The sequence below is a fragment of the Sinohyriopsis cumingii genome, chromosome 4 (genome assembly GCF_028554795.1).
Source record: "Sinohyriopsis cumingii isolate HCF-2022 chromosome 4, ASM2855479v2, whole genome shotgun sequence".
Taxonomy (NCBI): domain Eukaryota; kingdom Metazoa; phylum Mollusca; class Bivalvia; order Unionida; family Unionidae; genus Sinohyriopsis; species Sinohyriopsis cumingii.
The window spans coordinates 112,692,954-112,707,707 of record NC_142964.1 but is presented as its reverse complement, the minus strand read 5'-3'; the positions used below and the strand labels follow the sequence as shown (position 1 = coordinate 112,707,707).

General features: G+C 36.5%; 1 protein-coding gene across 1 annotated transcript in view; it reads right to left on the bottom strand.

The window, feature by feature from the left end:
- LOC149801912 (unconventional myosin-IXb-like) overlaps positions 1–14,754 on the bottom strand; it is a 333,412-nt gene that overhangs the window by 41,665 nt on the left and 276,993 nt on the right. Inside the window, exons 40-41 of the mRNA XM_089956299.1 lie at positions 10,211–10,316; positions 741–872 (exon numbers count right to left, since the gene is read on the bottom strand). Coding sequence (XP_089812425.1) covers positions 741–872; positions 10,211–10,316 — 238 coding nt within the window. The remainder of the gene's footprint in view (positions 1–740; positions 873–10,210; positions 10,317–14,754) is intronic.

Sequence of the window (14,754 nt, the reverse complement as noted above, 5' to 3'; positions counted from 1 at the left end):
TCAAATGTGGATGTTTCTGTGCAAATGGTTTTTTCATCTCTACCTGAAAGCCCCATACTTGTTTTTATTATAAATCTCTATTCCAGCTTTTATAAATAACTGCAATCAAAAGTACTAATGAAAGGGGATGACCTAATTTTCAGTATTTGTAAGCCAAATTCAGTAAAGCCCACCATTCTCATGCAACAGCCACAGATAATAAGGGTTTTCTGTTTTCTTGAATTCCACTTATGAAAATGATTCTAACACAATTTCTGCATGAGAAATTTATCAGAATTCTTTACATGAGGCAAATGGGAATTATATTCTTATCGATGGTGGCTTTAAAAGTCATTCTCAAAAGCAAATAATACAACAATGGCTAGTTATTAAGTACTGCACTATTAATCATTATGTATATTTGATTTAATTTATATCTGATTTAATTGTTTAGAAGTTTTATAATCTTTCTATTTTTAATTTCATTAGATGTCAAAATAACAATGGACCATTTACTGAGTATTTCTACCAACTTTGATAGTTTTATGACATGGATGCTTCTTATCTTCTCAATTTACATTGCAATTCCTTGCTTCTGGAAAGAAGGTTATAAAGATTTATGAATGAATATGCCAATAACTTTATTAGCTGTAATAAATGCCATGCATTTGCAGGGTTTTAAACAAAACTTCACAGTATAAGCCAAGTTACTACAATTAATCTTTATATCTCTAAAACTTGTAAAGAAAACAACTACTTACAATGTTTGTCTTGACACCTGGTTAAGTGACTCCAGGGCCTGTAGTTTTTTATTTGTTCTGAGCAGACATGGAGCAAATATGATAGCTAGACCACCAACAGACATCTTGTTATGGGCTTCATGGGAAGCAACTCTGAAGTGAGAATGTAAATATACTTATCATACAATGAAGAAACCACTCAAAGTAAAAGGCATACAGTGTCACCTCAAAGATTTGAAATAGTAATTGCCACATTTATATTGATTTTGGTGCAACTGTAGACAATGGAATGAACCAAAGAATCCAATTTTTTTAAATGCCATTAAAAAAATATCCATTTAAAACATTTTCTGAAATTAAAGCTCATATCTACACAGAAACTACCAAGATCACCTGTTTACAATGTATCTCTCCTATCATAAAATCAGGGGATCATCATCATGCTCAAGCCATTCATCAGAGAAACCTGAGATCACTTGCTTACAGTATCTCTTGCATGATAAACCTAGTGACACATCCCAGAGCAAAGCTCATCATCAGAGACAACTGAGATCTTTAATTTACAGTATCAAGGTTTATTATCAAGCATAAGCCTGTCATCCAAGGGAACAGATCATTTGTTCACAGTATTTACCCTATTATAAGCCATGGGGCTTATCATGAAGCTTCATTTGCTTACAGTATTTCTCCAACAATATATTGCCTAAGGGCTTTCTCCTAAGATAAACCAAGGAGATTACATACATGTGATGGAAAAAACATGTCAGATCTGATTTCCAAAATTTGGTCAGGAATTCTGACCTCAAATGAGGGATGATTTTCACTCGCAGCTCAGAGTACATACAGGGTCCTGCATCTTTGCTTCTCTTGATAGATTGCTTCTCTTGATAGATTGGTCAGATAAGAGGGAACGAATAGTTATTGCTGGTTGCATAATGACAGCAAGCTGTTCTCAGGAAGGAACTAGATTGTGTCACTGGAACAAATGAACCATCAGAATGGAGCTGCATCTATGGAATCATGATATATTGAGAACAGCATTATATGTAACAAATGGTGGTATAACGGGAATGATTACAATTATTTTTTAAATAATGGTATTTTGAAAAGGAAATGTGTGTGTGTGTGTGTGTGTGTGTGTGAGTGATTTAGATTTTTAACGTAGCTTTAACAATTTTTCAGTCATATTGCTATGATGTCTGCAGTGTGACAGTTTATAGTGATGTCTAGCACTGGGGCATGTAGCATGATGTCCCACCCAGTCCCATTATCCTAACACCAGGCCAACCAGTCCTAACACTATCCTCTTAATGCTGAGCGCCAAACGAGGCAGCTGTTGGTACCATTTTTGTTAGTCTTTGGTATGACTCGGCCGGAGTTCAATCCCGTGACCTCCAGCATCTGAGGCAGATGCTCTAATCACTAGGCCACTGGAGCGGTGCTGAAAAGGAAATAAAGATTCAACACTAAACTTGATGTTGTTTTCTTTCAAGGTACAATATTATGATTTTGGTCATGGGATTCATTGTAGTATATCCAGAGGGAGAGGTGAAGTTTCAGCACAAGTCATATTTTAGTCGTTGTTGTAGGCTTTAACGCCATTTTTCAGCACACGATAGGCTATACATGGCGGCCAGTATAAATGATGGAGGAAAAACCTGGGAAAACCCCAGAAAGAACCATGAGAAGCTACTGGCAAGCTTTCTCACATACCTACATTGGCTGAGCCTAAGGCGAGGTGAAACAGTAATTCCTAAGCACATACATGTGGCTATGTGACATATGTGAAGGCTTGAATGTAACAACCAAATCTGCTTTATGTGAAGATTGGCACAACACTTATGCTGATTTCAACATAAACCCTTAGCACTATAAACACAGTCTGACTTCATCATGTCCCTATGACATAGTATATAAACATTACCTGCTTTTTCTCAGGTAATGAGAAAAACATCACAGTCATGAAGGACATGAGCAGTGTCGCAAAAAATGCCATTGTTTCTTTATTTGACAATCAGATATAGCCTTAAAGATTTATGTTACTGTTGTTGTTGTTGTGGGTTTAAAGTCATTTTTCAGCAACTGATAAAACATACATGGTGGTCAGTATATCCAGTGGAGGAAGAACACACTGATCCACAGGAGACTACTGGCAAACTTTCTCACATACCCATGTTAGCCAAGCCAAGGACATGAACCCATGTGGACAGAGGTGAGATATCAGTCATCTGTAAATCTGAGTGCCTTGGACCACATGGACAACTTGGGCCCCACCTATAGATTTAATATCTTAAGTATCAATGGTTCTGAAAAAGCGAAAGGTGGAAAAAACATGGTTCCCATGCTTTTCTAAAGATAAATTTCCAGGTCATTTACAGGATGAAATTATCTTTTTCAAGGTTCACATATGACCACTACTGAATGGAATTATAGAACATTTTAGATAATAAAACATAAATTTTCTAAATCTAAAGATGTTTCTCTTTCAAGACTCTCCAAAAATATCGAAAGTCAGAAAAGATGATCATGTACAAAACCACAAAATGTATCACATGAAACAAGTTTGATCATATTCCTATAAATTGGCATGTAAAGTCATTTCAATGTACAGAATAAAAATTCTAAATTTATTTTGCTGCGTTGTTTTGTTTCCTTTCAAACCTTTAATTCTAAAGAATTATATAGCAATATATATATATATATATATATATATATATATATATATATATGCATCACAAAGAACGTAACATCTATTACAGTATAAAAAACAATAATGTAAATATACACCACTCCCTCGATAACTCGCGCACATCAGGGTCCAGAAACATCGACCGCACTATAAGTGAGGCGCGAGATATCGAGGGACTTATAAAATAAGCCCAAAACCAATAAAGTGATTGACGACATAACGGAGAAATGGGGGGGGGGGTAGGCAGATTATACTGTTGAATACTCACTTTATAATCATTCTGAGATTAACTGTTAATAAATATCTCTTCATAACGGTGTACTTTATTATTTCCTCATAGGACAACATTAATTTCAGGATAAATTACAGTATATTGAGGCGATCATCGAAAATATTATTCCACGTGGTTTCCGTTCGCTTAACATGTGTACCACTTCACACATTGTGTACTACGTCACTAATTTTTATGTTGAATTGGATACATTCTAGTTTTATTGTTTGATCCAAATTAGACGTTTTTTTATATACAAAAGATCGACTCTTTTTGAGAAACAGTGTCGATCGAACGATAGATAGATTTGAATGCGATAGAAGTAAAATGGAAAACAAAAAAACAAGGGTTAATCAGTACTAACATATTTAATTGGTCTACAAATTTAAAACAACGTAAATTAGAACAAGTTAATACTTGCCGTTTGTGCCACGCTTGACAAATATCAATTCACTTTTTAAAAAAATCAGTTATTTTTTTTGTGTGTGTTACTCCTTGGTTTCTCTGCCGCCAAGCAAAATCCCTCAGATTTCTCAACTGCATGAGCTTTACGTAGTCAACATTCTGGGTCTCCAGCCACCTTATGGCAATATCAAAATATTTGATTGCTTCCTGTGCAGAGGGGTGGGGGTTGCAACATCTGCATCTGCATCACTTTCAACACTTGTGTTACTCCAGTTAGAATCGTCTTCTGCTGCAAATTTCTTCGCTATAGAAATAATTATAGTTTCATCTGACATGGGGCAATCATTGTCAGCACAAATCCACTCCTCCATATCATCAAGAGAAACGCCCATCTCAGGATCATGAGTCTGTATGAATTTCTCCCAAACAGCCTCGGCATTAATGACATCAGTTTCACTGAAACATTCGAAGTCATTATCATCGTCGTTGTCTCTGTTACTGTTTTGCTTTACGTCAAAGGCAGCTCCAAGACCCTTAATCCAGCACCCGAGGCCTCTTGTAATCTATTTTTTTTTTTAATGCAACAAACACTTCCCCAAGTTGTTGATCAAAACAAAGCCAGCATGTACATTTAATTAGGTTCTCACAGAAGTACTCACGGGTTTCGATGTGACGGTCGATTGACTCTTTTCATGTTTTCAATGAACAGAATATGTTGTGATTATAATGTTTACACTGAAACGGAATTAAAGGATTAGAACGTGACTTTCACACAGGAAGACATTTAATTGGTGTTTATTTCATTCTCTGTTGCCACCTGTTAGCATTTACCAGAAGTTTTCATTGATCACTATTTCACCAGACTGTTTATTTACAGTATACTGACAACTATTTATCATAAAAACTTACATAATATATGATATCTTTAAACAGAGGTCTTGCTAGGATTTTAAAACTGGGTCTTTCTGCCTCTGAATTCAATCACTAAATATCAGTACATTTTCTCACTCGGCTGCCAGTCAAAGCCTTTGAACTAGCCGCCTAGTTGTTGCATCATGTTCTTTTTTTTTTTTTTTTTAATGTACTCTTATAAAATGGCAACAGTACATCAAAGAGTCTTTCATTTTCTGAATTCTGTCATTGTAAATATCAGCACAGTTAACTGATCAACACATTTTACCACAAAGCAGGTGGCTGAAACAGGTCTGGCAAATCTTTGAATTTTCCTGCGCACCTATCACATGCGTACGGAGGACTCCTGCCTCAGTGATTTTCTGCGTCCCAGATCAAAAATTGGCATCCAAATACGCGTAATTAAGCGTTTTTGAGATCTCTGAAATTAATTCTTCTTCAGAACTTGCAAATTTCAAAATATGGATATATTTTTACGGGCATTAATCACCACTTTCGATGATAAAACGAGCAATGTATCAAGGTTTAATTTATCAATTCTTATCGTAATTTTTTCATGTTCAGCATATTTTAAAAATATTTTAAATACATTTTCTCTGGAAAAAATCGGGAACCAAGACGGACACCACGTTATAAGTGGGATCGCGAGTTATCTGGGCGCGAGTTATCGAGGGAGCGGTGTATATAGAATCTTGTCTTGTAACAAAAAGTTGTTGTTGTTATAGGGTTTAATGCCATTTTTCAGCACAAGATAGGCTATACATAGCGGCCAGTATTAATGATGGAGGAAGAACCCGGGAAAAAATCCGGAAAAAACCATCGACCCATGAGAAGCTACCGGCAAGCTTTCTCACATATTCACATTGGCCGAGCCTGAGACTCGAACTCATGCAGACAGAGGTGAGATGGCAGTGATCTGTGATGGAGAGCGCTTTAGACCACACAGCCACTTTAACCATGAATTTATCTGTGTCAGTATAATCCCAAACAAGATTTTTCAAACAACCTAATCTCTTTAAGATGATCTGGTTAAAAATCCATCATTTAAAAAAACATTTTCAAAAGGGTTAATTTAAATTTTAACAAAAGACCTTCAAAAATGATATACTGTTGTATAAACAAGGACTGAATTTTCTGTAAAATCAACTTTTCTTGTAATTTGTTAAACCAGTCCACAAACCTGATTGATACAGGGGCTTGTATCATTTTTTAATATATAATAAAAAGGATGACAATTTCTCATTTCAGCTCTGAGATTCAACAATTTGGACTACAAATCTGGCTTAAAACAAATAGCAGTCCATTTTCTAATCCGAGTTTCCTCTAAATATTCCCAACCCATTTTTCATATTTGGACATTTAGGTTGGGGTCACTGCAACTGCATACTGAAAATTTGGAATTTGCTGCCAAAGTGCGGTAGCAACATCTAGTAGTTGCTTACCAGCAGGTCTAGAAAATGTAAACTTATGTTATATCGACTCACACCTGTACGAAACTGATAGGAAAATGATTTCTTTTCTCAGAAATGGCAAGTATTATAATCATTATGTCATTAATCTGCTGAAAGACAAAACGAAACTGTGGCATAGATGACACCTGGTCTAGTACTCACCATTTGCATTACAAGTCAAATGGCTTCATAAATTTCAAATGATGACATCAGAAAGTCCGATAGTCACATGATATCAACAACAAACTCCTTTATAATGTCAGAGAATTGTATAAATCCTTTTATTTATTAAATACATGTACTCGGGTTTCGTTTTTTGTGTACAACAATACCAGAGGTTAATTCATGTATATTGTACAATATTTCGAAATAGTGAGTTCAGTTCATCCTATGCCGCATGCGCGAAGTGCTTTCAGTGGGAAAAACCAAATGCTTCCAGTGCACACACAATGTATGACTTTGTCTGTGTATAAATGCCTCCCCATAAGATTAAATTTTCACATTACGGAATGTCTTAAGATCGGTATACTCTAAGGACTTGCACATCTTCAGCTGTAGAGGTATGTGAATTATTAATTTCTTGTGTATAAGTTATAATTACTGTACTACCACGTTTATTTTTGTATGTTTGCTATGTAGCTTTGGTTTACGTAGTGTAATGCAAATATTTTCTATTCTGATTTGTGACTTAGCAAGGGATTTATATTAGCAATATAAACTGCATTTTAAGAAATGTTTAGTACCATAGGATTCTTGTCAGGCATGGTTAGGATTACTTCTGAACCAGTTTGTTGTTTTGTAATCATTGTGCCGATAATGTAATCTGTATAACTTACCATATATAAGGTCATTACGTTTTATTGTATATGCCCTTAGTCTTGCATAGTACATGGTGTTAGATTTATTTTCAGCTTACCTGAGTGAACGGAGCAATCCGAGTTATCGAAGTGATCTGAGTTATTGGTGTGATTGGAGTTGACGTAGTACCAGCTGCAGAGCTAAAAACAGAAGTCGACCATGGCAGCTGTGAAGCTGAACCATAGCAGGCATGGAGCTGAATAATCAGTGTTACTGGTCTAGTAGCAAGTGATTGGGCATTGCTGACCGAGACTGGTGGGTGCTGACTGCTTGAAAGACCAACCTGGAATACTAATGGCTTGATTGGCCAGTGTGACTGGTAGCCGAATGTGCTGGTGATGGTAATCTTTTAGCCATGGGCTAATTTTTGGGGGTTGTAAAACCCAGTGTGTTTTTGGGACTGTAAAGATAATTTCTATATCTGCCCCTTTTGTTTACATAATTTCATTATTCGAGTGATTTGGGTGTGTGATGTGTGTGTGATTTGGATTTGTAACGTAACCTTTAAAAAATTTCAGTCATATAGCTACAATGTCTGCAGTGTGGCAGTTTATAGTGATGTCTAGCACTGGGGCATCATGCCGCAGACATGTAGCACGATGTCCCACCCAGTCACATTATCCTGACACCAGTCCAACCAGTCCTAATAAATAACCTCTTAATGCTGAGCACCAAGCGAGGCAGCTGTTAGTGCCATTTTTGTAAGTCTTTGGTATGACTCAGTCAGGGATTGGACCCACAACCTCCTGCATCTGAGGCGGATGCTCTAACCACTAGGCCACCACAGTGGTCCTATTTGAGTGAATACATTTTACTATATGAGTAAAATACTACATTTGTTTTACTATTTGAGTAAGACACATCAATCCTTTTGTTGTGAAATCACTGTGAATCATTCACCCCTTGTCCTTATACTGTGTAAGGTCATTTATTTGTATTTTCATTAATAAGTCATGCATTTTATGTTAACTGATCCAATATTTGGATCATATAAATGCACATATTAATCATAATTAACTGCTCATTCAAGGTGTTCATTATTAAACGTATTTGTATCACCATCAAAAGTGTTCTATTGTAAATCCGAAATCCCACCCGGTTATCTTGTTACAATAATGTTGTACAGAAATTCAATTATATTAAATAAAAGTCAGATACTTTTTATAAAAACAAGCAATCTGTCCAGTCTGATTTATCAAGCAGAGAGAACATGTCAACATGGTAGTCACATGATACAACTCCAGAAATTGTTCTCGGAATAAACAAATATGGAGAATTTTGCATTCTTTCATTTTTGTATTTTTATTACCACCAGTATACAACTTTCATTTAATATTCTTTTATATTTTTCTCTACAACATTTGAAAATGTGGGTTGTTAGATTTGTGTACTCATGTGACTAGCAATGCAAATTGCGAGTACCAGGTCACATTTCATCAACGACGTAGTTTTATCTCGTCTTTCAGCAGATTAAAGACATAAAGATTTTAATACTCACAATTTCTGATTGTTGTTGTTGTTGTTCTAAGGTTTAACACCATTTTTCAGTGAAAACAAGTAATTTTCATATCGATTTCATGCATGTATGACTCGATCTAACAATGTTTAAAGTTTTCTAGGCTATCCAGTAAGCAGCTATGCATTGCCACCACCATGTTGGTCTCTTGTGATGCTAGACTGGTTTCCATACCATCCATATAAGGAAAGATATGGATATCGAACTGACTTTGAAAATAAAAGTCTCATAGACAAATCTAATCCACTGGGCGTTTGGACTGACTCAGCATATATGGTATGTTTGTTGCAAGCAACCAAATGATCCATAAAGCACCCTCCGAATATTCTGGTTAGAACTCGATAAATTTAGTTTAGTTACGACTCAATTATGTGATTGTTTTGGACATAAAGTGGTGGTGGAAAATTCTCAGATTTTTCCTGACTTTCATCAGTATTTGTGAAATTCAAGGACTTTTCACTGTCGGGAAAAAATTATCATTTCTCCCGACTTTTTCCCAATTTCCCAGTAGTGTGGGAACCCTGAAAACAGACGGATTGGACTAAAAATAGGACACAATGTGATGTTTAGGAATTAAATTTGTTGTTTAAAACAAAACAAAAGGGGAATTTCACCTAATATTACTTGGATTTTCAATCAGTTTAGGGCTGAATGAGTTTCAAAAAGGTCAATCCAAAAAGCTCTCTACTGCCAAGGTTAATAGATGCTTTTGTAAGAAGATATATGTGAGCAGTGAACAGCAGAAGCCATGTAACATGGTGCAGAGGAAAATAATTACTGAAATATGGTGATATTTAAATGGTGACCATAATGATGTTGTAAAAGAAAGAACAAGTCTATCAAGAATGGATCCGGCAATATTTGCCAACTGCCCTCGCTGCTGAATATTCTTGATTGATTTTGAATGTGTAACTATTCTAAGGCATCTGAATTTTTTTGATTAATCGATGAATGTCCAAAAGTATGTAGAAATATTTGATGATTGTGTCCTGTCTGTAACTGCATGTCATTCTCAACAGATTGGTACATATCTGAAAAAACAATGCACTTTTCAAACAGTTGAACAGTACAAACATGAAAATCAACTTAAACATGTGAGGGTTAGTCAGCTCAACATTCTGGATAATGTCTGACATAAGCTCAAGCATGAACTGCAAAATTACATCCAAAGACTCAGGTCAAAACAGGACCTGGACAAGAAAATCCCCTTTGTCTGTTAATATGTCATTGTATTCTAACCGTAATACCTAACTACTAATGGCATTAAGTCAGATCTTCTTTGGTTCACTCAGGCTACATGAGTTACAATGAAACTGAAAGAGGTACAGTAAATTTGACTATACACATCAACACTTGATCTCCAAACACCGAATATGTTGAGATACTTACTTTGCTAAGTGAAAAATTAACCGCTCAAGCACATCATGGTTTGGTTTAGGTAATTTTTCTATCACAGAAAATAAGCATTGCACACTTTCCTTCTCATCTTTGATCTCTGGAAAATAAAAGAAACCCCATTTTCTTCAACCCAATTTTTCTTCAGCTAGAAAAGACATAAAAAAGGAAATTAAACAAACACATTAATGTTGAGATTAATCTAGAGTGGATGGATGGACAAACACGCAAAGAGATGCTTGGCATAAAACTAAATCTGGTCAATGCCTGTTACATACTGATTAAAGAACACAGAAACTAATCCAAAAATACATGTATAGCCTACACATCATGTACCATCCAAAAACTCATGCATATCCTACATATCATGTACCATCCAAAAAACACATGCATATCCTACATATCATGTACCATCCAAAAACATATGCATAGCCTACATATCATGTACCATCCAAAAAACACATGCATAGCCTACATATCATGTACCATCCAAAAACACATGCATAGCCTACATATCATGTACCATCCAAAAACACATGTATAGCCTACATATCATGTACCATCCAAAAACACAAGCATAGCCTACATATCATGTACCATCCAAAAACACATGCATAGCCTACACATCATGTACCATCCAAAAACACAAGCCTAGCCTATATAACATGTACCATCCAAAAACACATGCACAGCCTACATATCATGTACCATTAAAAAAACACATGCATAGCCCAAACACCATGTATCATCAAACCCCCCCCCACAAAGCCTTGCCTACATATCATGTACCATCCAAAAACACCAGCCTAGCCTACATATCATGTACCATCCAAAAACACCAGCCTAGCCTACATATCATGTACCATCCAAAAACAAAAGCATAGCCTACATATCATGTACCATCCCCCAAAAAACAAAGCCTAGCCTACATATCATGTACCATCCAAAAACACCAGCCTAGCCTACATATCATGTACCATCCAAAAACAAAAGCATAGCCTACATATCATGTACCATCCAAAAAAACCAAAGCCTAGCCTACATATCATGTACCATCCAAAAAACACATGCACAACCTATATATGTACCATCCAAAAACACATGCATAGCCTACACATCATGTACCATCCAAAAAAACAAAGCCTAGACTACATACATATCATGTACCATCCAAAAACAAAAGCATAGCCTACATATAGTGTACCATCCAAAAACAAAAGCATAACCTACATATCGTGTACCATCCAGAAAGCCCCAAAGCCTAGCCTACATATCATGTACCATCCAAAAACACAAGCATAGTCTACATATGAGGTACCATCTAAGAAGAAAAGCACAGCCAGTATATAATGTACTTTCCAAAAGCACAAGCATAGCCTATTTATAATTTACCATCCAGGAACAAAAGCCAAGTGTAGTTATAATTTACCATTAAGGAATGAGAGTCTAGCCTGTTTATGTTTTACCATCCATAAACAAGTGTATAGCTTGTTTATACTTTATCATCCATAAACAAATGTCAAGCTTGCTTATACTTTATCATCCAGAAACAAGTGTCTAGCTTGTTAATACTTTATCATCCAGAAACAAGTGTGAAGCCTGCTTATACTTTATCATCCATAAACAAGTGTCAAGCCTGCTTATACTTTATCATCCAGAAACAAGTGTCTAGATTGGTTATATGTTATCATTCAGAAACAAGTGTCAAGCTTGCTTAAACTTGATCATCCATAAACAAGTGTCTAGCTTGTTTATAATTTACCATCCATAAACAAGTGTCTAGCTTATTTATAATCTAACATCCAGAAACAAGTGTCTAGACTGTTTGTACTTTATCATCCAGAAGTGTCTTCCTTGTTTATACTTTATCATCCATAAACAAGTGTCTAGATTGCTTGAACTTTATCACCCATAAACAAGTGTCTAGATTGTTTATACTATATCATCCATAAACAAGTGTCTACCTTGTTTATGGGGGCCCCGAGTGGCTGAGTGGTCTAAAGCACTCACCATTCCGGATCACTGCCATCTCACCTCTGTCTGCATGGGTTCGAGTCCAAGGCTCGGCTAGCATGGGTACATGGGAAAGCCTGACAGTAGCTTCTCGTGGGTCGGTGGTTCTTCCCTGGGTTTTCCAGGGTTCTTCCTCCACCAGTTATACTGGCCACCATGTATAGCCTATCTTGTGCTGAAAAATGGCGTTAAACCCTAGAACAACAACAACAACAACCTTGTTTATGCTTTACCATCCAAAAACAAGTGTCTAGAATGTTTGTACTTTATCATCCATAAACAAGTGTCTATCTTGTTTATATTTTACCATCCATAAACAAGTGTCTAGTTTATACTTTACAATCCAGAAACAAGTGTCTAGCTTGTTTGTACTTTATCATCATTAAACAAGTGTCTAGATTGTTTATACTTTACCATCCAGAAACATGTGTCTAGCTTGTTTGTACTTTATCATCCATAAACAAGTGTTTAGATTTTTTGTACTTTATCATCCATAAACAAGTGTCTAGATTGTTTATACTTTACCATCCATAAACAAGTGTCTAGCTTGTTCGTACTTTATCATCATTAAACAAGTGTCTAGATTGTTTATACTTTACCATCCAGAAACAAGCGTCTAGCTTGTTTGTACTTTATCATCCATAAACAAGTGTTTAGATTGTTTATACTTTTTCATCCAGAAACTAGTGTCTAGATTGTTTGTACTTTATCATCCATAAACAAGTGTCTAGATTGTTAATACTTTACCATCCAGAAACAAGTGTTTAGATTGTTTATACTTTTTCATCCAGAAACAAGTGTCTAGATTGTTTATACTTTTTCATCCAGAAACAAGTGTTTAGATTGTTTGTACCATATCATCCATAAACAAGTGTCTAGATTGTTCATAATTTACAATCCAGAAACAAGTGCCTAGACTGCTTGTACCTTATCATCCATAAACAAGTGTCTAGATTGTTTATACTTTATCATCCATAAACAAGTGTCTAGCTTGTTTGTACCTTATCATCCATAAACAAGTGTCTAGATTGTTAGTCGCTTAAGTGCTTACTTAAGCATAGTTTATACACAGCAATAGCTGACCCATTCACTACCATTCTTGCAAATAGTCTGCATTAACATGCATGAGATTTTTTAATACATCAATTGCCAGCCAAACAAAACAGTCCCAGTTGTCATGTGCAGCGTCCTTTGTTTAAACTGTCTGTTTTAGCTTGGAGCTGATAGCGACAGCACGCATATTTCGGTCAAAACAACTGTTACAAAAATTTTGTTTGTTTGCATCCTTTGCTAACTTTCAACAACACGTACATTTCTTACCGGATCTACAATTCCTAGTTTATATGTATCCTCCTATTCCTGGATTTCATCAGATGTTTTAACTGCCATTCATTGTACCCTCCGGGAGTTTACTTGTTTGCAAACAATGGCGTCATGCTCTGCAAGACAGAGGTCAGTCCCATACGACTTGGACAATCCGTTCAACTGGACTACTCTCTATTTAAAGCAGAAACTAGAGTCCATAGGCATTAAAGTGTCTTCTGCTCTCCCGAAGCATGTCTTAAGGCAGCTAAACATGGATAATGTACCTTCCATGAGTTCAGGGCCTGCTGATCGTGTACTGAGACAATCGAGGGACAGCCCACCTCGTGCGCAACCCAGCATACGTCAGTTGGAAGTAGAAACAGCATCCCTCACGCCACAGCTAACTCCACGTCGAAATTGCCGTAGTGCGACAGTTGTTCTTGCTAATGCGGCAGAGGGATACAATGAAGCGGAAATGGCAATACAATGTAGTACTCAGGAAGTAGGGGCTACTTCCAACATGGCCAAAATTGCTGAAAACACGTCTCCAGCCAACATAATAACTTCAATCAACTCCATTCATCGTTCAATCGCTGACCTAAATAATTCAATTACCACCATCATGGCAAGACAACAGGCATCTTCTTCGGAGTTATTCTTAACCGGCTCTACACATCTTTCTTCATTACCAGTAGCCCAGCCTGCATCGTCGCTTGATCAGCTGAAGCAGTCTCAAGGAGTTTCACCAGAAATACTACCAGCAATTGACGTGGTATCCAAAAGGCAGCGCAAGCAGATTCTCGAGGGTAAGCACGTCAATCGTGCTACTCTTTTGCTACCATACTTTGAATCAGATCTATCAAATCAGGATGACAAGGCTGGGAAGAATGATCCCCGATTACATAAGCGGCTCAGTCTAAGTGAGTTTATAACAGCTTTCGGAAAATTTAAACGTATCATCTGTTCAGTCTACCCCAAATGACGACATGAATTGGACATGTATGAGGCCGACATTATTAAAAAATTTCCAATGCATATGGGGACATTTTCTATGACTACCATAACATCTACTCCAGTCAAGCTGCTATTGCCCTGTGTGACTACAAACTTAAAGTAAACTGGGCTATGAGGGATCAGGCAACTCTTCGGTTACTGACTGGAGGCCGAAAAACGATGTCGTGTAACATATGCAATTCTGTCGCTCACTCAACCGATTTTTG